The following is a 25435-nucleotide window of genomic DNA, read 5'->3' on the forward strand; positions in this document are numbered from 1 at the left end:
TGTCTCTGTTTCTGTCTCTGTTTTTTGTGTCTGTTTTTGCCCTTCAAACAACGTACACAATCGGATTCATTGAGCTTCGTCGTTAAAGAACCAAACTTTGCAACAAAACTCAACCTCTCTGCAATTCCATTCGAATATTAACCGCTACAAACGACCGGAACCATAAAAAAGCTTCAATTTTTCGTGCCAGGGATGTAAGCAAACGTGTCGGGAACGATCGAAAGCCTCCAAATAAAATTTTTGTGACACAAAAATCTGAAAAAATCGTTTGTTGTTGGCTGGCTCAGAGCAGTCTCGGACAGAGAGAGAATTGAAGAAAGGCCGAATTTGACGAATTTCTAAACCTCGAATGGCTTATTTTGTCTGTGTGTGTTTTGGTGGCGAAAGAAGTGGATCGCCGGGAAAAGGTGGGTTAATGGCGGCGGAGAGAGAGTGGTGGTGAAGAGGTTAGTTTCCCGCTTTTGCCGGGCTGTCTGTTTCTCTCTCTCTCGGTGTTTTTTTGAGATTTTAAAGACAGAAACAGAGAGAGAGAGAGAGAGTGTGTGTGTGTGTGTGTGTGTGAGTGTTTGGGTGTCACTGTGTGCTTTCGTTACGTGTCGATGTTTGGACGTCTTGGGTTTCGGTTTGGACAGTTTATTGTGGCTTCGGTCCTTGGGATTTGAAGTCTCTTTGACCCTCTTTATTAAAAAAACCAAAATCTAAAAGTAAATAATAAATCAATATTTGTTGATTATCATGTAATCCAATAATGCAAAATTTAGTATATTCTTCTTGCTCATTTACAATATTGTTGAGAAATTTAATTACGGTGAAATAATTAGAAGAAATTATCATGATAATTGCGAAAAGACTAATAAGTATCTAATTTGACGTATTTTTGTGTAAAATGATACAATGAAATGCAATTATATACACGTAGTTTATATTAAATTGCAATTAATCTCAAATATTTAATTCAAGGACAGAACATAATGTAACCATCCCAAGTTTTCAAATTTTGTAAACCTAAAATCCTCCAAAAACTATGTTTATAGCATGTTGATAGTTGGTAGATTCTAAAAAATGTTGATGGTTGGGAGGTTTTAAAGGTAGACTACATGACAAAAATACCATATTTTTAATAAATATATGATAGTTGCATCATCATTTCGTGCATTTCATTAAATATTTTAATATTGATTGCAACTCAATGCACAAAACTACATAAGTATGATTATATGTTAAACAATAAAATGAAATTTGAAAACCCTAACAAATTATAGGGAGTAGTAAAAGTTTATAAACTGGGATTTAAATCCTCTATAGCTCTATTAGTTTATGACACACTTTGTTAAGACAAAGTCCCCGGGAAATTACATTGTTAGAACCAAAATTGTGTAATATTTATTTATGAGAGTATGGGAGGGGCCGAGTGGGGGTGTCAGGTACGTAGTTGCTACTTGCCACTTGGTTTTGTATTTTATGGACTTCGAAATAAAGTGTCAGCAGCTGCAGCCTGATAGAGCCCAAATGGGAGAAGAGGATAAGCTTCAACATCACCAACTTTGTAGTTTGTACCTCTCCACTAACCGCACCTGTCTACTTCTCCTACATATCTCCACCCTTCAAATTCGATCAGAACCCACATCAAATGGCTGACGTTCAACGGCTCTGATGAATTTGCTAGACTTGGACTAATTGGCATGTAGCCTTCATTCATGTGTATCTGTTGGATTGGATGTTGTTCATATGACTGTCTCATCTGTGTCACCCCCTATGTGCACATCTGAGAGTGAATATCAGACGACATTTCCTTTTGGGTTATTGGCCAATCCATTACTCAATGCCTGCATGTAAATATCAGAATATGTGATCATGTTAGAACGTATAATTTTTTTCGAATTAGTGTTACGTATTTATCTCTTTTACTATTAAGTTTATAATATACAACTTATTAGAAGTAATGAAATTCAACGAAAAACCGAGATCTTTGCCATAAATGATTAACTTAATATACATTGTGGTCAATCTATGACAACTTCTGTTTTAGGGCATAATAGTTGTCTAACTTGTAGGGCTAGCGTTTCAAGCAACTTAGACTAATTTTCTAAGTTGAATATCTACTTATCTACCCAAGGCCTCCTAAATCCTTGGATCAGCTCTGCTAACATGGCATCATAGGCTTGTTTGTAGCCGGTCCTAGGTTCAAATCCTCAATTTTTTAATTATGTCTTAATTTATCTATTAGTAATTAGTATATGTCAGCTTTACATGTGCAGATTAAAGTTGCACATGAAGGAGTGTTAATTTGATATACATTATTAGCACATAATATATGCATATTCCGACTTACACGTGAAAAAAGATGTTAACTTGATATGCATTATTGGTTTATTGCAGTTTATCTATACATGAATACATGCATACATGCCAATAAAATTATAGAACAATGCTCTTGGGGATGTGTCTGTCCGCCCCAATGTCCTCTGTTTTTTTGTGAGCTTAAAGGCCCTCTGTTTGTGCCTTTGGTTCTTTCTTAAATTCACAGTATTTGAAAGCAGATTCTATGGGAATCAGGACCGGCAAAAACATTGAACATTTGATACCATTATGTGGGTCACGTCCTGTGGGTAATTATAGTATAAAGGTGCCTCACTGTATCTGAACTACTCCCATAAATGGCAGGCAAGGTTTGGCTCAGTGTGGATATCCACTACAGCTGTATTGCACGTGACATGGAGACAGGAGAAGGCAACAGAGGCATTGTCATGCAGTTCAAGTAATTAAGCTAGCAATTGGGATTCGTTTATGGTGATCACGGTGCAAGCCTAAAGGTGACTTCTCTGTGTATTTATATGTATGACTGCAACTTTTACATTCTCCAATTACACCCTCTCTTACCCAATAAGCTACCTCTCTCATTGGAGTATTACCCAAAATTAGCTTTTGGGTATTTGCAAGACTTAATATATATAGAATGCATATAGACCCTAAAAAATATGTCAATGTGAGACACTGAGACTGTCACACTTTTGTACAATTTTTAGAGCATGCATTTTGGTTCATGTGGGCGTTTTTAAGTCACAGAAGCACCATTTCACGAGCATGACCCAAACTTTTTGTTTCCTTTTCTTTTTCGTAATCAGAGTATGTGTCACCCCATCAAAATGGTATGTGCAATACACGGAGGACTATCATTTTTATATATATCTCAGTACATTACAGATACAATGAATGGCATATGTATCGAAATATCTCCTGACAACTTTGATATCAATGACTTCAAATTGTTAAAGAGCATGCAAGTAGAAGTTTTTTTGTATTTGCCTGGCGGACTTTGTATAACGAATGATATCAAATCTAGTATAACGAAAGAAAGAGAGATTGGATCATTGGATGAGATGGGAATGGCTGCAAGTGTGTTTAATGCCTTACGAGTCATAGAAGCTAGAGCCTGTGATTTCGATGTACATAGAGTGTGTTTATATCACATATAATATATATATATATATATATGTAGTTGTTTAATTCTTAGATAAAATTCATTTTTAATGGCAATGCTTAACAAAAATTGGGAGTACAAACTTTGATGTATGAGATCAGACTTGTTGTGTATGATACACAAAAAGAGGAAAGATGAATTCAAGTAAAAGAAATGGATGATGGCAATTGGCAACAACTTGTCCTTTGGAATTTTATCTTTTTATGTGACAGAGCAGCCTTTACAACAGCTTCTGCAACATTTTTTCCATAAGAGCATAGCTGACTAGGCAATGCAAAAAATCCAAAAAAAAATGGTAAGGAAAATGTCAGAAGTGGGATTTGAACCCACGCCCTCGTTAGAGGACCAGAACTTGAGTCTGGCGCCTTAGACCACTCGGCCATCCTGACTGATTGTTAATAACTGCTCTCACTTATGATTTTAAACTTGCAAAAGACATGTGATAAAATACCACAAATGCAAATTGTAGTGACACCTTGTTACTTGTTAGTCGTGTACGGTGTACCATACAAAATTTCTTTTACCGAAACATTTAAACAAAATTCGATGCATATCTCAGAGGCCGTTTCATAATTTTAAAAAATTATTAAATTATGTAAAATAAGTTATTTTACTTATTTACTGTATAGTTATTCTGTAATTAGGCATTTAAATATATTTGACGTCACAAAACAACATGAGTCTTATCGAAGAAGAAGAATTAATTAAATATATAAATAAAAGTGACCCTAAAATTGAACTTATGGAGATAATGAAACTAACTTAATTTTCTTAATTTTTTATATAAAATTTAAACCTATAAATACTAAAACTAAAAGTAAAATTGAACACCAATTAATGATCTTGTTTTTGTGTGTGTATTTGATTTGAGTGTTAATTTGGAATTGGAATACAAATGCAAGACTCACTTAATGAATTGAATATTGAATATGTAGAATAAGTGAAGAACAATCAGGGTGTTAAATTTCGAAGTTTTCGGCGAAATTTCGCCGAAAATTTTGATTTTTAGGGGTGTTGAAATCGAAACCCATATTTGCTAAAATTTCGGGATGATTTCGTCGAAATTGTCGAAATCATCGAAATTTTCGACGGTGGTTTTCGATCTGGTTTTGGAGCTGGGTTTTTGCAGAAAAATGGAGAGGTTGCAGGGGGGAGATCGAGGGAGAAAGAGGGGTGGCGGCAGGGCGGCGGCAAGGGGAGATCGAGGGGGAGAGAGAGGCGACGGCAAGGGGAAGATCGAAGGAGAGAGGCGAGGGCAGAGGGCGACGGGGCGAGGGCAGGGGGCGACGGGCCGAGGGCAGGGGCGACGGGCCGAGGGCAGGGGCGACGGCGGGGGAGATGTAGGGGCGACGGGCCGAAGAAGAAATGCAGAAAAACAACTTGCTGCCTGCTGGAGAGTGGAGCCTCGGGGGAAAAGAAAGGAAAGGGAAAGGAAGGAAAAAAAAAAAAAGAAGAAAAAAAAAAAGAAAAGAAAAAAAAGAAAAGGAAGGAAAGAAAAAGAAGAAAAAAAAAAAGGTTTAGGGTTGATTGGGGTTTGGGGCCTTTGGGTTAATTGTGAAGAAAAAATATAGTTTGGGGTTTCGTTTGCCCGTTTTGGAGTTTCGTTTAGTTGTTTTTAAACCCTAAACTAGTAAACTATAATATATTTTTATATAAAAAATAATTTAAAGTACTCTAAAGGGCTTAAACCATAGTATCATATACCATATCCTAAATAATATAGAATATAGATTATAAAATATATAGGGTTTAGTGTATATATTATAGAGTATAGATAATATACTAATTTCATTTTATACTAATTTTATTTAACAGTATTTGTCTCCAGCGTGCATTATATTTATCTTATATAACATGAAACCTACTATATAATTTGGTTTCTTCAATATTTTTTATCAATTTAGTAGATAATATGATAAATAAACATATGGTAAAGTTTCATTCAAAATTTTCGTATTTTGATAATAATTTCCATCATTTCCATCAAATTTTTGTCGAAATTTAAAAATCTTCGAAATTTCCGTCGAAATTTCCATCGAAATTTCCTCGAAACCCGAAATTTTATTCCTTGAGAACAATACATTTAATAATTAAATTTAACATGAAATCTATAATTTATTGAAGTAAATCTAACCCTTAAGTACTTATCCTCGTATTAAGTCATTTAGATCAGTAAGAAATTATACATTTAACCAGTTAGATTCAATGCAAAGCTCAAGATGTGGATCATGGTCCACTAATAATGCAGGCTGGGTTGTCGAGCCTCGAGCCCTTTTTCTAGTCCTTTTGGTTTTGGTCAACTTGACATTACAAATTCTACAAGTGGGTTTTAGTCCTTTTGGTTTTAGTCTTAGGTTTTGGTTTCTGCTTGTTAGTTTGGTTTTGGTCTGTTTGTATTGTTTTCTTCGAGCCTGTGTGGCTGTTTCAATGAAATCCTTCATTTCATAGCAAAAAAGAAAAATGAGTCGTAGAGTAATTCTATTTGAAAAGTCAAATACCACATTTTCATTACAATGGGCAACACCGCCTACTTACACAGTTATACTCAGCAGCCATGCCTTTCTAAATTAATAGTTTATTCGTCACAGAGACCAGTAGGAAGGGAATTGAAAGAAGAAAAGAAGTAAAAACAATGTGTTCATCCAACAAATGCTGACTTTGAAGATGTTCTCAAGGCCAAAATAATGATTTCTTTTCATTTTCTTTTCCCATTGCTATCCATCATACATATTACATATGAACAAAGAATCAAGCTGATCCTCTTGATGATAAAGGACTTCAAAGTCAACCACTGTGACTTCACATTAACTTAGTGGGGACTTCAACTGCATTCTGCTGAGATTTGCTTCATCAACATCGCAGACACAGAGCAAGCAGCTAGTCTTGTAGTGGGCATAGGGCCCTCTGATCCTCGGATGGAATGCAAACCATTAGTTTGGATGCTTCTTTGAGAGTGGACTGGCCGATGAATGAATCACAAGGACAAGTCTTGGGCTTATTTCATTAAATCCAAAAATACAAAGCCATTCCAAAGGCTATGCAAGAGCATTGATGGTAATAGATTCCTCGACCTTGCAAATATAACACCCATCACCACCCCAAGAAATATAAGCGGTAGCATCCTCTGTACATTGAAATGTGCTAAAGCAAAGACTACTGAGCTCACCAATATTGCAGACCATACTGGCATGTACTTAGTCAAGGAAGGAAGTAGGAAACCCCGAAAGACTATCTCCTCCCACACGGGAGCACACACTGAAACTACTACTGCATACAGTGCCATTGCAACTGGATCCCTTGCCAAAATTGATTGCTCAACACTTGATAGTGTGACTGGAGTGGAAGGCAAAAGTGGCAGTAGGGTGAGGTTGAACTGTGAGAGCCGATTGACCAGGGGAAACATAAGGCATCCAAGGACGACATCTAACTGCCAGGTTCCTTTCAAGCTAAATCTAAACCAATCTGGAGGAAGAGGACGAAAACGAGATAAGCAGCGATGAAGGATCACAATTCCAGCAATACCCTCAGTAACATCAGTCACCAGGCTGAATAAGGCTTGTCCTCTAAATGTTAATGATTCCCTGCTGAAACCTGCCAGGTGAGCTGCAAATGGAACCATCCAAGAACCTATGAACCAGAAAGCAACAACCCAGAGTAGCATAACCTGCATCATGTATATCACATCAACTTTGCCAATAACAGTGAATCCAGTCATTTTTCAACAACAATGAAGGGGCAAAAGTCTCTTTCGTTATAAATCCTGGTTGTTAAGTACACCCCATTTCCATAATTTTTCCTTGACAACCCATGCCTAAAAGTAGAAGATGAATAATGGCAGCTTGGTTCCATAACTATCATCTAGTCGTATTCAATTCTAACCTTCATCTTATACTATTGACGTGGCAAGCACTTACCTGCATTATGGTCTCTGCTGTCCATGGTACACTCCACCGACTTCCAATTGCCCTAAACACTGCATCTGCAGCCTGAAATTTAACATCCCAACAAGGAAATAAAATGAAAACCTTGAAGCAACCTGTGGTATGTTTTCAAATCCAAGTAATACTAGTTGTTTATAGAATTTTCCTCTCAGAAGTGATCATCATTTAATTCACTAAATAGGTGGAGCAATGAAAAGGAAATTGGAGTCAAAATCTTAGTTTCTGATGGAGGTAAAAATTAAACCACTTTCTTGTTCTTCAATGTCTTGACAATTATATGAAGCATAACTGTAAAGCAAATGAAAAAATATCTTCCATCCTAACCATACACCCTACCATTTGTGCTGGATATGTTTTCCATTAAATCAACCTACTTTAGGTATTTACTATTTGATGCTTAAAGTATAGGATACCACCATAGAAAGATGGTCCATCTGAAGAACTAAATAACTTACCATGGTTTTAGAAACAGTTAATGCAGATGGTAACTGCCCAAAACTTCCATTAAACTTATATAGACTGATGAACTTCCATTGAACTTTCTTTGCTCAACTTAAGTCAACTGTAACCATGAAAGTTAGAAAACTCCTTCTAGAGTGATGTGGTGACTGTTGCAATACTCTTGAACACCATAAATCACTCGAACCCTTAAGACAATCTAATTTTCTGCCAATAAAAAAAGGCTGCCTATCTGATGTCAGATGTAATTAATCTTCATTGTCTTTAAACTATCCCAATTGTAAGTCTTATACTTAATATAACACTAGTACCTTCAACTACCATACAAATTATGTAGATGGATCAACAAGGCAGTTAGTCAACATGTCAGAAATTCCAAACTACATTCCTAGTAATCTCAAGAATAGTTTTGACAAATCTCTGTGTGTTCTATAAGCTATTCAATATCCAGTTCTTTTACACACTACAACAACAGCAACCAGACATTCATACAACGATTAAACATAGTATCTATGGCACCCAAAAACTGGAATTAACATTTCAAACTCATTGAATAAAGTAATAAAACCAAGGAAATATGACCTCTCGAAGAGTTACTGCCCAATCCCTTTTAACCACGTTGGAATCATCGAATTCGGACTTGACTACTTCTTCAGGCACCCCCAAGTGTCCAAAACATTCAGATTTCGGGGTTTCTGAAGAGAACTCCTCTTGCCTAAAGCATGAAATTCTTGTCCATCTCTGCAAAATAACCCAAAACACAGATATGGAAACTACTAAGTACAAACTTAATGGATGATATAAAACAATACTCCCTCTGTTTGACCTCCGAGAAAACCATGGAAAATCAGAAAGAATACAAAAACCAAGTCTCACCCTTTTCTCTGACAAATACTTCCGTGAACAATAAGTAAAACTCAATTAAAAACTCAATAAAAAAGTCCAAAATTGTCGATTTTTCATGCATTTTCTCGGCAAGCAAGCAGTAAACAAACTGTAAGCAATCGGCAAATGCGAAAATAAAAAGAAACGAGGGAACATTAATTTCAAAAATTGCTTACGGTGTTGGAAGTCCTGGAATGAGATTCGGAGATCCTGAAACTCCGGGAAACTGGATATAAAGCCCCGGGTCGGGTCGAAACCCTAGTTTTGGGGACGGAGGATTGAAGGAAAGGGCGGCGAATGAGAGAGTGAGAGCAAGTGGAGCTCAACATGTTGTGAGCGAATTCTCCAAAGCTCCAAACACTCACTGTTTACATCAAACTTGAGAGAGGTTTCGTTCCAAATTCTTCCAATTCCTCTGTTTGTTTGGACGGTTGAGTGGCCTTTGCTTCTCCAATTCCCAGATTCCCAGATAGAAAGAAATGGGAATTGGTTGGTTGGTTTCTCAGAAAGTGTTGGAGAAAGTTTGGGATTTGTTAGTGCAGAGTATTATATTGGCTGCCTGCTCTATCATGCCTGCTGGGTCTGGTCTGGACTGGACTGGACTGGACTGGGCCTCTGCCTCTGGTTGGTTGAGTAATGTTTGGGTTTGAGGGGGTGTTTGGAGACTTGGATAAGAGTTTTCCAATTCCCAGAATCTCTGGGAATTGGGATATTATTAGTTGTTGGTCATAACTCATAATCGTAGTTGAAAATTGCATTTGGGCTACCCATCCATAAAATGATAAATGATAATTTGATTTGCCCTTTTTTCCAGGGCAATTTTTTTCTTCTCTGACCAGATTACAAGGCTGGAGTGCTGGACTACCAAAAGGTAGAACCAAGCAAATAAAATATAGGATTAGGAAGTAAGAACCCAACTTCTTCTTCTCAGCTTTATGGACTTTGTGTTGTGGTTGCCTTTGCTTACCCAAAAAGAAGGGGACTTTGATTTGGCTTGTCTATTTACGTAAATTCAGCTTATTTGTTTAGTCCAAATTTGTGGATTATCCATCCACAATTTGGTACTATATATGTTATTCTCCGAATTTAGTGAACCTCCTAAATATAATTTATTTGCCGAATTCACATGAATGTCTCAACCATAAAAGGATAAACATGAGATGAGCTGTATTTCACACATTTAGAATTACTTACTTGATACATGTGATTTGCGAGGAATTACACATATCTAGAATTTACCTTAAGCCTTGTACTCGATAAAGGAGTGGACTGTAGAGATTTTCCTCATTACCAAAATAAAATTGTATGCACATAATTTGCGAAAAATTATCATCCCTGATTGAATACTAAAACTTAGCTTCAACTTTATGAAGATTTTGAGTTTTATACTTCCATCCACAATACAAAGCAATAAAACAGCATTTCAACGTCATTCATATGGAGCAGAAAAGGAGAAGGTGATACTAAAAAAGTAAAAAGAAACTACAAAACGTCAATGAATTTCTTTTGTAATGAATTATGAATGACAAAGACCAATCCTTGTAGCTGAGCAAAGTAATCTGGACAAGGTTCTGTCATTTGTACAACGCTCCATCACCATTCAAATGAAATTAAAAAAGAATGCTATTTCCATACATGTAAAAAAAAAAAAACTGATTGGGATATTACTTAACGAAATTCACCATTTTTGGGGAAACAAGAATTATGTGGCTTGAAATTTTGTGGGACCAAATATAATGCTGCTTCAAATGACAGACTGCATATCTCTGGCAAACCCAATTATTAGGAACCCCCTTAATTAGCAGTAGAACACCACACAGCTTGACATTGACATGCACCTCCTCCACCCATGCTTTATTCCAAGTGAGCAACACATATATCTTCCAAACACCAAAAAATCTGAAACTATTCACACAAAGCAAGTGTTTGTGTCTCTGAATAAAGTAGGCACCCTGCAAATTTTTCTGCCAAAATATGCATCCTAAGAAGATGTACCACCGGAGGTTGCAATTGCATTACACAATATAGTTCATGCCCACCTTAATCAAGCAAATATGAGGAATGTTCAAAGTAACAGCAGGGGACCGGCAATTTTTACGCAAGAAAGAGTAGGCAATGTCGATAGCACACTTCTTTAAGAACGGTGAATTCCATTTTGCCTTTAAATACCCGTGACCTATTACATATGCTACCCCAGCATGCTTTGCTTCCACAAGTAGCAAGAGCTGCTCCCTCACACGTGCATCATCCTTTTTTTTGGCATCCAGCAACCCAAACCGAGCCCGCCGCCAATAGTTGAGTTTTGGTGATTCTTGCTCATACGTGGCCTGCAAATTCTGCAGCGTGGATGACTTGCAGCTGCTCACAATGGCTGAAGAACTTGAACTGCTGCTTTCTCCTTGACTGGAAAGTTGTGACATTACCAATCTTGTGCTGAACTTCCCAGATGTCCTCACAACTGCCATGCGGCCATCCACAGTGCCTTCAGGTGTTCCACAACCTTCTGCTTCCATTTGGATGAACTCTGCTATGCTCATCACCAGGTCAATTTCAAAGTCGTCATCATGTCTAAAGACGTCTTTATACCCATTCCGAATCATACAGCGGTACAACCCGTAAGATATGGGACCAATCCGACCAATGAGATACCTTTCTTGTTGGGGTACATAAGGAACGGGAACAGTTTTAACACAAACAAAGACAACCACTTGGTAAAAGGCTGGTAAGTTGGTTAAGAAATGAGTAAATGTTGCTGGGACTCCGCTAGCCAACTCAGTGTAGATGAGGCCAATCCCAGGGACCCTAACAATCCCAAGACTAGGACCCAGCGTGAGTATCCACCTCATGGAAACCTTGTTATGCATGTCATACAAATACTTCTTCCTCGTGCCATATTGCCAGACATACATAATTACCAAGTAGACTACAGATAAAGCAAGGGGAAACCATCCACCTTTAAGGATTCTCATACATGAAGATGAAAGGTAGATGATTTCAATTGAACCAAAAAGTAGACTAAATAAAAGGGCAAGCATAAAACTCTTATGCCAAACAAGGTTGATGACTAGTGATGTCAACAACGTCGTTATGAATGTCACAGCCAAATATGCAATCCCTGATAATAAGACAGCAAGACAAGCTCTCACTAACCAAACAAAAAAAGACTAGAAATTTACTATATTTTTATTATCATTTGACCATATAATGCATAACATACATTGGAAAAAGTAAATAAAATTTTCGCCCTTTGATGGGTCAACCAGATCTGCACCCAACTAGGAAGTCTTGATTACATGTAATCTATACACGTTTTGCTTGGATATGGATATAAATTAAGCTACTGATAATAGCTGAGTATGTCATGTCAAGGTACCATAATGAATGGGAAGTCACAGGTCCTTAGACACTGTAGGTTCTTGCTATTAAAAAGAAAGCAGTTTTTTGCATGAAGTATCAACCTGGTACCATTCTCGTACCTACTGAATATAACAAATAGCCTCTTTAAAGAAAAATGCACAATCTGCAGAATTCCAATGAACTGACATTTATTTGGGTAAGAGCAGCTTATTCTGTCCAGAGAAAGTCACCCATTTCCCAAAGTACCACATATATGGTTCATGGTAATTCGGAAGGGCAAAAAATTATGATTAAAAGAAAATCAAACACTTCTATCATGATTTATGTCTATTGTGCGGACATCCTATTTTTTTTGTTTTTAACCCAGAAATCCCCCAAACCTGCTTCGCGACATGCTATTGATTTCTTAATAGCTGTCACATTATGTATGAGCATATATGATACTCAACACAATATTTGATTTCCGTAGAGAACACTGACATGTTCTTTGACAGACTTAACAATTATATAACATGCGCAAACACTCACCAACAAGGGCAATAATGTTAACTTATACTAAAAGTTTTTGTTTTAGAGCAAAGATGACATACCATAAGCATTTGCTATATGATTTGTGTCTCGAAGACCAATTGTGACAACGAGACTGAGAATCATAAGAATCCAGTTTATCTCAGGGATGTATATCTGACCAGGGATCCGTCTCCGTGTGACAACCTTAACACGAGGGAAACATCGTATTGCATGGCATTGCTTGATAACTGAGAATGTGGAAGCGATAACAGGTTGACTGGCAACAATGGCGGCCAAAGGTGCAACCACAAGTACTGGCCAAACTAAGGGAACTACAAACATGACATGAAGATCATTTTTGATTTAGACATGAAGGTCATGTAAGTCAAATAATAGTTATTCTTAACGGAATCAACCTTAAAAATATAATGCAAGAATGCTCAATCTTACAATGCCAAGTGTCAAATGCAGGCTGTTAAATATTTTTTTGTTTCTCTAGTTTTATATGTTCTCTCTTACTTCTTCTCCACCCCTCTCATGCCGCATCTCCCTCCCTCCTTTCTCCCATATCTTTCTCCCATCTTTTGAAGTAAAAAATAAAAAATAACTAAAAAGCAAAAACAAAAGCATTACCAAGCAGGCCCTAACTCAGCCACGTTGAGGCATATGCGCCTGCCTTGTATAAAATAACAGATGGTCTACTGGACAACACTTTTTAGATGCTTACCTGGAACAGAAGCATAGAAGCCCATAGACACTGCAGACAGATTTCTTGAAAGAAATGCAGCTTGTCCCATGTATTGAAGTATTAAACATGGATAAATCACACAACAAAATGCAACCTGCACATAGCAACAAGTGTTAGTGTTTCCCTTGCAACCTAGAACTGCTGATCAAAGCCTCAATAATAGAGGCTAAATGGTGAAGCTGCAGGGTAAAATTCAAACATAAGATTTCACTTTTCAAAAGAAGTTTGTCTAAAAGTAGGAACTTCTTAAAACAAGGTTGTGAAAATGAGGTAGCCATATTATTTAAACATATTGGTGAAGCTGTGACAAAATCTTTAAAGTTAAAAAAAAAAAAAAAAAAAAAAAAAAAAAAGCTTCACTTTTCAAAAGTTTTTTGAATAAGGATCCATCAGAAAACAATTTCCCCAGCCTTCCCTTCTTCAACAATCCACATAGCACAGCAGACTGGGAAAACCAATCCATGAAGGATAGAGTGCCAATCCTCCAGAAAGACACCCAAGTATTCATTTATATAGAAATTATGTGGGACATACATAATGCTTTGATCACCAACCAGAAAAGAGAGGTACAAAATTTAGAAAGGCTCCTGCCAGTTAAGGCTGTTCTTCAGAGAAAATAGCCAGACGAATTGTGATTTCCCACAATCAAACCAAAAGAGGGTTTATGCCTTAATAGTTAATATCACTCTCTGTGTAGATTAGGTCAGCCTCTGACACTTACAGGAAACCCCATCATGCAGGCAAAAGAAAAATAAAAGCAAAATATATATGAAATGAAACCTGAATTAAGCCACTAGCTCATCTCCCATCAGTGTATGACATAGGAGTTATACAATGAGCTGCATTGAAAAAGAAAATAATAATAATAATAACAGCAACATGATGATGATGTCGTTGATGATAAATAAAAGCAGATGGATTCATTTTTGCTCACCAAGGTGAGCATTACCACCATCATGCAAAAATGGACATATACCCCTTCAAACTTCTGTATAGTTTAGATGACCCTGATTTTAATCAATAAAAAAACCTCCTTTAAATCAGATAGCCCGAATGCAACACCTTAAAGTTGATAATTGAACTCACTCACATCCAAAACCCCAACTAAGTGAGACTAACATATGTTTTCCACCACCTCAAGGTCACCATGACTTCATTGGATCGTGTAGAAAACTGTAAAGTATGCACATTTACTGCATCAGTTGCATGGGTTATCCTTCCTGTTGACCAAAGCATGTTACTCCTAAAAGGCTAAAACAAGAGTGATAACAAGTTACTGGGTAGTTCCATTTCATTTCGGAGACACATTGAGCATATCAGAATCTGAAAAAGAACTACCAGACAAGAAGTTTCATTGTTTTTTCTTTTTTGGTAGAAAGAAGTTTCACTGTTTTAATGACAATGTATTGCTATCCAGTCATGTGTAGTTTAATAAACCTGTTCTTCACACCATGATGAAGAATCCAAAAAAATCATCCCTGGGCCTCAAGACCTCTTAAGAATTGCAAAAAAAAAAAATTAAAAACAATTGAAAATGAACAAATAGATATTATTTTTCATCATGACTTCAAGGAAGGTTAGCACAAACTAAAAGACCTAAGTTGCAATTAGCAGTCGTGCATACCCTTATTGGTGTTGCTTTGAAGTTGCCAAGATCTGCAAACATGGATTCAGTTCCTGCAATTGACAAAAAGCATTACACAATTATGAGAAGTAAAAGCTACAGAACAAAAAAGTCCAAGTGACGTACTTACCAGTAATACATAAAAGTATTCCTCCAAGAGAAATCCAACCATCTTTTCCTGTCCTCTTAAAGAATATGTAAATATAATATGGAGAAAGAGCTTGATATACTTTTGGATTCCACTCAATGATGTTGTAGATTCCAATAGCAGCAATCAACAGTATCCAAAGGATCACAATGGGAGTAAATATGAAGGCCACCTTGTGGAAGCCACGGTGTTGCAAAACAAAAAGGCCAACTAATAAAATAAAGCCAATAACAACCACGGCACCTGTGTTTGTGTAGAAGGTTAGCAGCTAGAATGGCATTAGATAAATTTTTAAGAGCAAGTAATATTTATATATGGAAAAACAGGCAATTCTGCGAATCCCCAAACCCTATGTTTTCTCCTTTCCCTCTTGCAACTTTATTGGTACAGTGCTGAAATCAGGGTCTGAGAGGCCATGATTCCCTTCCATTAGGCAGCCAAGCAATTCATTGTTCAGCATATGGAAGTGAGTGTTTGACAAGGTTATGGTTGAGCTAGTGGATGCAACCTTATTTGCAAAATATCAGACACTATTATATATGTGTATATACATATATACTTAAATAAGTTTGGAACTTGTAGCAAAACCAGATAATCCAGACAACTGCTTAAGTTCATTATCATAACATATTATCTTTATTTTGGATGAATATAAATATTAAATATTAAATTTTATTAAGATAAGATTTATATAATATATGTATATGGATATATTCTATTTTTGGCAAGAAACACTCACTATTATGCACATTCTTTGCAAATTTTAGCCCTTCAACAGATGCAAAAACTGCAAACAACCAAACATTTATTAGCACAGGTTGTTAAAGAGATAAGCAATGGCACTGTACAAAATCAATCAGTGCAAGACTACAAGTCCCATTGGAATTTTTTTAAGGGTCAAAGAGGTCAAACAAAGGAAAGTCACCTGTTATTGTAGGAGTGAGGATACCAACGCAAATCACCATGCAAGCTCCAGATAAAACTAGAAGAAGTAAACAGGTTTTTGCACTTTTATGTCTCTCAATAAATTCTTTCAACGGAGAAGTGGGCCTGTTCCTATGGGAACGACCTTGGTAACGATATGTAGAGATCTCCTCATCAGCTGCTTGATGATTAGGCAGCAAAGAGATTTTTGCATTTCTGCAAAGGAGTGAGTATAATGCAATAATCCCACCTGCCAATGACTCAACAATGCAACCATAATTCCGCAAAACAACAAAAGGGCTCACATAATCAATGACAAGTGTATCAGCAGATTCAGCACTTACCTTCACCATTATCGTCGATGCTCAACAAGATGACAACATACTTTAACAATGAAATAAGAGTAATAGTCCAAAAGATCACCGAAAACACCCCAAGTACTACATCCTCAGTTTGGTAATTCAACAACCCTCCAGAAAATGCACATCTATAAACATAAAGAGGGGAAATGCTCAAAGCACCAAACACCAAACCAAAACTCCCATACACCGAAAGGACAGTTTGTTTAATTTGACCTCTACTGTAAACCTGTTAAAAGAAAACATAGTGCATAAATTTCGAGCTTTTAAGCTAAACAGTAAACATGTAACTATCCAAACACAATGTATACAATCAATTGCTGTAGTAGAGTATATGCTAAAGCTCTATGCGAAACCTATTCGTCAATATGCCTCAACGAGCTATCAGATTCTAACCAAAAGCTCTATCTTCATTTTCAATTCAATGAATACGAAATTCTAAAAGAATGGCTTGGTTTCGCAGCATTTTCTTGCCATTTCTCATTGATTTTTCCCGGGAAACAAACGGAAAATTGAGAATTTTACCATGGCCATTCGGCAATGGGACCTCTACGATTCGCTCTGTGTCCTGCTGGCCTTTGAAGCTTAACGAAATGATAAGAGAATTACAGATACCAAAAAAAGAAAACCAGAGAAAAAAATATATGGTAGGGATGGGAATCTGGGATTGATCGAATTCGAACGAGTCGAACGTTGTAACAGATCCAAATCTGGCGGGTCCTTTGCCGCCGGGGTTGTCTCTATCTTTCAGTTTTTATGTTTCAGTGGGCCCTGCAAAGAATATCAGCTTGCTAAAAGTTTATTTGCAGATTCCCCCTCTTTTGGTCGCTGAAATCCAAATTACGGATTCCTCCCTTTTAAGTTTCTGAAATTCTAACTTCTCTGGAGTTTTTTTTAGGTAAATGACTTCTTTGGACTTATGTCACTTATCAGGTATATTCTGATATTTTTATGCTCCTAATATTTATGGAAAATTATTTGTACGAGTAAAAGTTTCATATAATTGATATATACATTCACAACTTAATATGTAATGAAAAAGAGAGACATATAGGATGTATACGCGTGATATTTAAGTTTTTCTTCATTGGTTCATGAATGAATCAATACACATATTAAGCCCTTTGTCTACAAGGATATAAAGTTGGTATACCATTTCTTGTTAAATGTTAATTCCATTACTTGTTCAACAAATTAATGAACATGAAATATTCAATTCTGAAAATGATTCCCATGGTTCATTCAAAAGAACCAAACAGTGCTTTCAAGCACATATATGATTTATGACAATTCCAGCTTCTATTGTTTTGTTATTAGTATAAGGTTATAAGGGGATTATACAACTTGCACTCATTTTGTTTTCTTTTGCATGTGGGAGTGAGGTTGAAGAACTCGTTCTAGCCCTTACATTGGGACACTACTTGGGTCACCCCAGGGGTACCCCAAGGTCACCTCTTCCCCCAAAATCGTAATTTTAGTAATGTCAGCGCATGATCGGAATTGTTCACTTTTTAGATCACCTATTATAGATTATTTTTGTAAAAAATCAACTCAATCGGAAATCGTTCTGTTATATAAATGTTGTTGATTAAATATAAAAAATTAATGGTTTGGTCAAAAAATCACTTTTTAATTGAAAACCATCAATTTTTTCTACTTAATTGACAACAGTTATATAACCAAATGATTTTCGATTTATTTGATTTTTTACAAAAATAATCTTTAATTAGTTATTTAAAAAGTGAACGGTTCTGATCATGCACCGACATTGCCAAAATCGAAATATGGGGGGACGGGGTGACCTTGGAATACCCCCTGGGAGTGACCCAAATATTATCCCTTACATTGCACCACTAAATTTCCAAACAAGAAATATGCCCTACACTATACAAACCAATTGAATTCAAATCAGGGTCCCAAACAAATATCTATGCTTCCCGGAATACATATGTTTAATTTTTACAAATATCTTACCAAATAATTTCAATAGTGACTAAATTTTATTTTATTTTTTAACTTTTTCCATTATAAAATAAATAGTATGAAATTATCAAGTTGTGTACATATACATATATTTAATTTTCACATAATTAGTATGAATGATATGACACATTTTTTGAATGACACTACACCCAAAATATATTCATAAGAATTTTATAAATTCATTTAGCTATTTGCAATTAGAATTTATTAATTGTGAGCATGTTAAAAAATTATTGTTAGAATACTATGTTTTACAAATTTGTTGCATTAATCATTATCATCATCAATTGTCTTACCTAGTTCTTAAATATTAATTTTATTGGTTGATTTAATAGAGAAATTTTATTTAGGAAATTGAGCTTTGAAGATGTATGGTTCTTAAAATAAAGGAAACTACAAGAATAAATTATCAATGGTTGTAGTTTTTTGCAAGTATAAATGTGGGCAAAAAATTACATACAAAAAGTTGTACTAAGAATAAGATACAAAATAATTGGGTTTAAATATACCCAATCTTTAAAAAATAAAGGGTTAAATACAAAAATGATCCACGAATTTTACACTGATTCTCAATTTGGTCAACTAATTATAAAAAGTGTCGATTTGATCCATGAATTTTCCAAGTTGTACTAAAATAGTACAAACGTTAACTTCTATTAAAAAATTAATGAAATTGATCACATGTAAATGTGATGAACGAATTGAAATGCCTCTGAAAATGTGATCACTTGATGTGCACATAACCAGTTTCTGTTAAATTTTTCGATAGAAGTTAACATTTGTACTGCTTTGATACAACTTAAAAAATTCGTGAATCAAATTGATACTTTTTATATTTAGTGGACCAAATTAAGATTCACTGTAAATTTAATAGACTATTTTTGTATTTAACCAAAAAAACAAAAAGCAATATAATTAATTGACTAAAAATAATAATAATAAACTCATATTACCAATAACCATAAAGAATAAATAGCCATAGCCAAATGATGTTGTGAGGTTTGAGTTAGGCGGCAGCGTTTGATTTAACTAAAATGTTCACGAGAATAATAGAATAGAAAGAGAAAAAAAAAATTGTAATTACAAGCATCAAATATACTCATTCTACAACTTATATTGAATTTTTTTTTTTTCAAAAGTTTGCAGGGGCCATGGCCTGCTTTGTCCCTTCTACATTCCGCCTCTGCTGGAAATTGAGCTCATCTCTCCCACTAAAAGGCAGGCGAAGGACTTTCTTGCAATCCCAAGCAGCTAAAACTAACAGAACCCGCAAAATTAACAAACCGGTTAAGCCAGGAGTTTAGCTCAGCAAAACATTCAAACTGTGTTTAGTTTATTTTCTTCGTCTGTTTGTGACCAACTCCGGATTGCCTTTCCTCATCATGGCTGCAAACTCATCATAGTTAATCCTTCCATCCTGCAAATAAATTGGAAATTCATTAATTGTGACAGAAACATTCAACATTAAACATCAAGGCTTCCCCAATAAAAAAGGATAATTAGATTTCCTTTCCCCTTTATAAGGTAACATTTCACCTTATACCTTCAATCAAATTTTCTCCTTTCCTTGTTTTTTTCAATTTTGGATGTGGGTGTGGGTGGGTGGTGGTGATGGTGGAGTAGGGGAGGGGAGCAGCTCTGTACCACTTAATCATCTAAGTAAAAATATAATTTGGGCAACGATATAGTGATCCATTATGTTATAAAGGACCAGACCCTAATCCTTTAAGTGCCACATCTTCATTAAAGTGTATTTATTAATCTCCAGTGCATAATAGCCAGAATAATAATAATAATAATAATAATAACAATAATTGATAGAAACAAAATTTGGAGAAATATATATCATGAAGACAGAGATTATGAACATACAAGGTCTGTGTCAACTTCGGCAATGATTTCCTTAATTGTTTTCTCATCCCCCATATTATACTTCTTAAGTGCTTGCTCCAATTCCTCCATCGTGATGTACCTAAAATGAGGACAAGTTAAGGGAAAAAGAAAAAAAAAAAACAGATACTCAATATCAGTTTTCAACAATAATGTTTGTATAAACATAGGGAACAAAAGACTGCTATAACTATTTCCCTAGTAAGAGAGTAAATTGTCACCCGCTCTTGTCCTTGTCAAAATATTCAAAGGCTTTGTATAAATGGTCCTCTCTTTCCACTCTATTCATGTGCATGGTAGCTGTTATGAACTCAATGTAATCAATTGTACCATTTCCATCCACATCAGCCTGAAAAGGTAAACAAAATTTGTCAAATTTGTAGAATCATGGAATTGATCATCAAAATTAAGTGTGCACATGGATATACTATATAAAATATAAGCTAGCTATAAAGTGAATGACTTATTTAGGCTTATAAAGGCTCTAGCATTAATGAGGTGATGACCCTATTCCACCAAAGTGTTCTCAGTATATTCTTAGGAATTCATGTTTAGAAAGGAAGAAATGGAGAAGAGAAGAAAAATGGTTGAGTAAAGGTGAAGAAATCTGAGGAAAAGAGGAGATTTTGGAACCTCATTCTCCCCTGACTCACTTTTATTTCCCTCCAAGAGTGGATATACAGGCAAGAACAATGAGATTTAGACATTGTTTGATTTTTAAATATTTCAAAAATGTCCTCAATTAAAAATTTCTCTTTGTTTCTTTCCTACCCATCCAAAAAAAAAAATATAAGAGATTAAAATTCTCTTCTCTTCTCTTCTCTTTCTTTTCTCTCATTTCTTTTCTCATATCTTTCTTTTAACTAAAATTGGAAAACACGCTAGCATCATGAAGCTCAAGTTGGACAGATACTAAGAAGACTGGAGACATTACCGCTTCCATCAACTGTCTCACTTCAGACTCAGAAAGCTTGGTACCAAGTTTTGGAAGGCCAGCTTTTAACTCTTCATATGTAATTGTTCCACTGTTATCTGTGTCCATGGATTTGAACATTTCTTTCAAGCCTATGATTTCATCTTCTGAAAGATTTTCTGCAATAACCTGAAAAAGAGAAAAAAAAAAAAAAGTGTAATTTGATTAAAGATTTGATCATGATGATACTGATACATTTCTACTCTCATGACATGGGCCAGCCCAGCAGCAGCCCAAGCCCTAGGATTCATTTGTACCAATATGCATGGAGACGATGCTACTAATGACGATAAAAAGATACTCTCACCTTCAATGCTACTTTCTTGAGTTTGTTCATTGCCCTGAACTGTTTCATTCTAGTTAGAACAGCAATATCAAGAGGTTTATCAGATGCATCACCATCTTCTCGCACCCATGGATGATCTGCATTGCAATTTGAGTGGTTTAAAAACTGTAGCATATTTGAATGCAAATAAAGACTAAGAAAGAATCCTAATTCATGGATGAGTTTAACAGAGAACGCATGACATGAAAATTTCCTGTCTGTATGATAGGGCCAAACATATTGCCTTCCTAAATCCTGATGATGAACACCATATCAATTGAGCTTCTTTATAATGTTCTCTAAATCCTCCACAACTTCTGATGTACCGCATGCCTAGCTCACTTAGATAAAACTGCGACTCTGTGACCAGGAGAATCCTCTATAACTTTCATCCCTTAATTTGTTAACATAAAAAATGATGCCAAGAAGGATATGATACTATGTCATTATTCCTAGAGCATGATCCCAACTACAAATTATGCAATATAATGCCCACTTCTACTTAGAAAAAAGTACGCATTAAAATTTCTCACACATTTCCTTTATTTTTATTTTTCCTTTTGGGAGAGGGAGGAGTGTAGGTAGGCAAGGGAGGGGGAAAGACCAGGAGAGCAAATAATGGACAGTAATAGAAATACTAAAATTTAAAAATAAAAACAAAAAAAAGCTTGAAATACTTTAAAGTATTCCATGTCTAGGAAATATCTCTGGTCAAACTTACTTAGGACGTCAACTGCTGCAAGCCGTTCCTTAGGATCAGCTCGAAGCATTTTCTTCACAAGATCTTTGGCACTGCTGGATATGGAAGGCCAAGGATCAGATGAGAAATCTATATGTCCCCGAAGAATAGCATCAAAGATACCTTGTTCGTTCTCTGCACATAAAGAAAAGTGAAACTGAAGATTGCTATGAAGCAACTTTTAGAAATGTGATAACTACTGGATAATAACCTTATATTCATGCTGCTGTTGAGTGATGGCATAATGCATACTGCCAGTTAAATTGGTCATGAGGGAGGATGTAAAGTAATTAAATTTTCTATCAGTTTGTTTTGGAAAAAATAAAATAAAATCTTTGTTCTTTTTCAACATTGAATAAAAAATGTAAAACAAAGGCGGTGAAAACCCATCTGAGACTTTTCAGTAGTATTGGTGAACCAGATGGCATACTCATGAAGGAAATGATCTATACATGGATGTACTAGTATAAACTGAATTTATAAGTAATATTTTGTTTTTTCCTACTCACAAATTAAAAGGACTACATGGTAATGGCAACTTTCAAAGGAAAGGGTAAACAATAACAGAGATATCCAAATTCTATTCAGAAACAAATGCCATACCTCCCCAGAATGGTGGGACCCCACTAAGTAGAATGTATAGTATCACCCCTGCACTCCAAATATCAGCCTCAGATCCATATTTCCGGCGCAGCACTTCGGGAGCAACATAATATGCACTTCCCACAAGATCCTTAAATACATCTCCTGCACTCAAAAACAAACTGTAAACTTCTAGGTTTGTATAACCAAAACAACTGAAATTATTGAGAAATATGAGTAGCAACATTCTGGCAATGGCAACCATAAGGTGCTTGTTAGTAATTTACATTTTACAAGAAGAATAGGCATATATGTAGGATTTTGCTCATTTTTTTGGTACAAGGAGCAAACAAGGCAAGCAATGAATTGTAACTCTTAACATGCTGGATGCCAGGATAAATGCTCTTCTCCCACCAATAGCAATGTTCACTGAAGCATCTCCAGATGAGTCCAATCCAGAGGACATATAAGTGGAAAGTGATATAACTCATGAAGAAGAGTAGGTGATGGGGGCTTAAATCCGTTAATTTCTAAACCAATGCAGCTTTCACAAGTTATCAACTCCAGCTCAAAATCAACACCTAACCCACCTCTCCTTTCTCCCTCTCCCTCAAAATTTTTACCATATACAAGCAATGCAATGAAATGGCATTGAGACATTCTTCATGAACCAAATGACAAACATACAAATTGAAGCAAACCCATTACTTGTTTCAAGATTGGGGTTTCAAAATACATGTTAAAGACTGCACCTTTTGCTTTTTGCAAGTAGCAAAACCAAGCATTATAGTCAGAAAAATAACTGTAAAAATAAAACTATATATGAAATTTAAACAGCCAAAGCTGAACATTCACTACACAACCCATTAGTCGTGAGTCCTGACCTGGCTTGAAAAACACGGAGAGCCCGAAATCGGTGGCCTTAAGCGGCGAGTCCTCGTCCCGACTCAAAAGTAAGAAATTCTCGGGCTTCAAGTCCCTGTGCATGACCCCCATGGAGTGACAATAGTGCACCACGGTCACGATCTGACGGCAGAGGTTCGCGGCGGCGCGCTCGGAGTAATGCCCTTTGGCTATGATCCGATCGAAGAGCTCGCCGCCGGCGCAGAGCTCCATGACGAGGTTGACCGAGTGGCGGTCCTCGTAGGCCCCCTTGAGCTCCACGATGTTACGGTGGCCGGTCAGGTGGTGCATGATCTGGACCTCGCGGCGGACATCCTCCACGTCATCGTGATTGATCAGCTTACGCGTGGCGATGGATTTGCAGGCAAACTGCTGCTTGGTCTCTTTGTGGGTCACGAGGTAGGTGACGCCGAATTGGCCACGGCCCAGCTCGCGGCCGAAGGTGTAGGTGGACCGGATGTCCTCGATGGGCCGGCCCAGGACCCGGCCGATGGGGGCGGTGCCGGTTGCTGAGGTTGGATGGGGTTGAGGTTTGGGTGGAGCGGGTCGGGTCGGGGTGGCATTGGGAGGGAGGACCCGGACGACGCCGTTAGAGGTGTGTTCGGTGGAGTCTTGGGCGGAGGGAAGGGCGGTGCTGCAGTTGCCGCCCATTTTTGGGGGGTGTTTTGGTCAATTTGGCGGCAAGCGGGGGAGTTGGGATCTTCGGACAGGGAAAGACTAGAACTGGGTCTTTGTCAACGCCGGTGTGGGTGGAGTTATGTCTCAACTCTCAAGTAGTGGGAACGTGTAAAATGACTATAATGGACTTCATGGGAGTTCAGTTGACCATGGTTAAATATTTTTTTTAAAGATAAAAATAAAAATATTTTTTGAGTAAAAATAAAAAATAAAAAAAGAATTTAAACACCTCTCTTACATGGAATGCAAAATATGTCATACAAATACATTTAATTAACTCTCAAAATTTGATGAGTTTACCATCTTCTTAGTAGAATATAGATTTTTCCATTGACATATGTTTGTATGTTATTCACAAGCGAATTCAATTTTATTATTCACATGTTATCACTTTATTTAGAAGCTAACTAATGCTTCCCATTGGCAGAATCACAGGCAATTCCAACATGAGAAATGTGTACAAGTGATCGATTTTGAGTATTTTGGCCCATGAATCAATCTTAATTATTCAATCCATCATCCATGTGAAGGCTCAAATTGACTCAGAAAGCGCAAACTTTCACATTTGACATTTTGACACAGATGTGTAATCATAAATGTCAAATTAAAAGAAACAAAAAATGGAAACGGTCCCTTGCTTACTTTACCAATATTAAAATATCCTCCACAACCAAAAATGAGGACCAGCACAATGATCACCTTGCATATATATTTTCATAAAATTTGCCATCTGCTACATGTGTGTTGGAAGTGCTCCTCATGACCTTATATTTTTACTTGGTGTACGTGTGTGTGTGGTGGTGGTGGGAGTGTGGTGGTCCATTTGCATCTCCACAACACCACAAGCCCCTCTGCACACGGGAGTATAGAATACTTAGGATCCTCACTGCAATCACCTGGGCATCCAATTCCACCATATGTTGGCT

The 25435-nt window shown here is 36.5% G+C and overlaps 3 protein-coding genes and 1 non-coding gene across 4 annotated transcripts; all 4 read right to left on the reverse strand.

Moving 5' to 3' along the window:
* Positions 1 to 3786: 3786 nt before the first annotated feature.
* On the reverse strand, positions 3787 to 3870 carry TRNAL-CAA (transfer RNA leucine (anticodon CAA)). Its single transcript has one exon. It is a non-coding gene; the product is annotated as a tRNA-Leu (tRNA).
* Positions 3871 to 5942: 2072 nt separating this feature from the next.
* On the reverse strand, positions 5943 to 9710 carry LOC147274160 (CAAX amino terminal protease family protein). Its single transcript, XM_086256167.1, has 4 exons — positions 8943 to 9710; positions 8464 to 8622; positions 7396 to 7467; positions 5943 to 7145 (listed from the first exon to the last, which is right to left on the reverse strand). The coding sequence occupies exons 1-4, from the start codon at positions 9093 to 9095 to the stop codon at positions 6477 to 6479; spliced, it is 1053 nt and encodes a 350-aa protein (XP_086112293.1). The 5' UTR covers positions 9096 to 9710; the 3' UTR covers positions 5943 to 6476.
* Positions 9711 to 10251: 541 nt separating this feature from the next.
* TRH1 (Potassium transporter family protein) lies at positions 10252 to 17127 on the reverse strand. Its single transcript, XM_086256444.1, has 9 exons — positions 16962 to 17127; positions 16422 to 16665; positions 16079 to 16327; positions 15893 to 15940; positions 15136 to 15396; positions 15006 to 15058; positions 13361 to 13475; positions 12714 to 12965; positions 10252 to 11881 (listed from the first exon to the last, which is right to left on the reverse strand). Exons 1-9 carry the CDS (start codon positions 16968 to 16970, stop codon positions 10782 to 10784), a joined length of 2331 nt encoding a protein of 776 aa, XP_086112570.1. The 5' UTR covers positions 16971 to 17127; the 3' UTR covers positions 10252 to 10781.
* Positions 17128 to 19338: 2211 nt separating this feature from the next.
* On the reverse strand, positions 19339 to 24598 carry CDPK6 (calcium-dependent protein kinase 6). The gene is made up of 8 exons (XM_086256692.1): positions 23813 to 24598; positions 22950 to 23093; positions 22329 to 22481; positions 21590 to 21705; positions 21244 to 21411; positions 20531 to 20658; positions 20292 to 20391; positions 19339 to 19836 (listed from the first exon to the last, which is right to left on the reverse strand). The coding sequence occupies exons 1-8, from the start codon at positions 24480 to 24482 to the stop codon at positions 19753 to 19755; spliced, it is 1563 nt and encodes a 520-aa protein (XP_086112818.1). The 5' UTR covers positions 24483 to 24598; the 3' UTR covers positions 19339 to 19752.
* Positions 24599 to 25435: the final 837 nt, after the last annotated feature.

Source organism: Dryas octopetala, chromosome 9 (assembly GCF_963921425.1).
Source record: "Dryas octopetala chromosome 9, drDryOcto1.1, whole genome shotgun sequence".
NCBI classification, from domain to species: Eukaryota; Viridiplantae; Streptophyta; class Magnoliopsida; order Rosales; family Rosaceae; genus Dryas; species Dryas octopetala.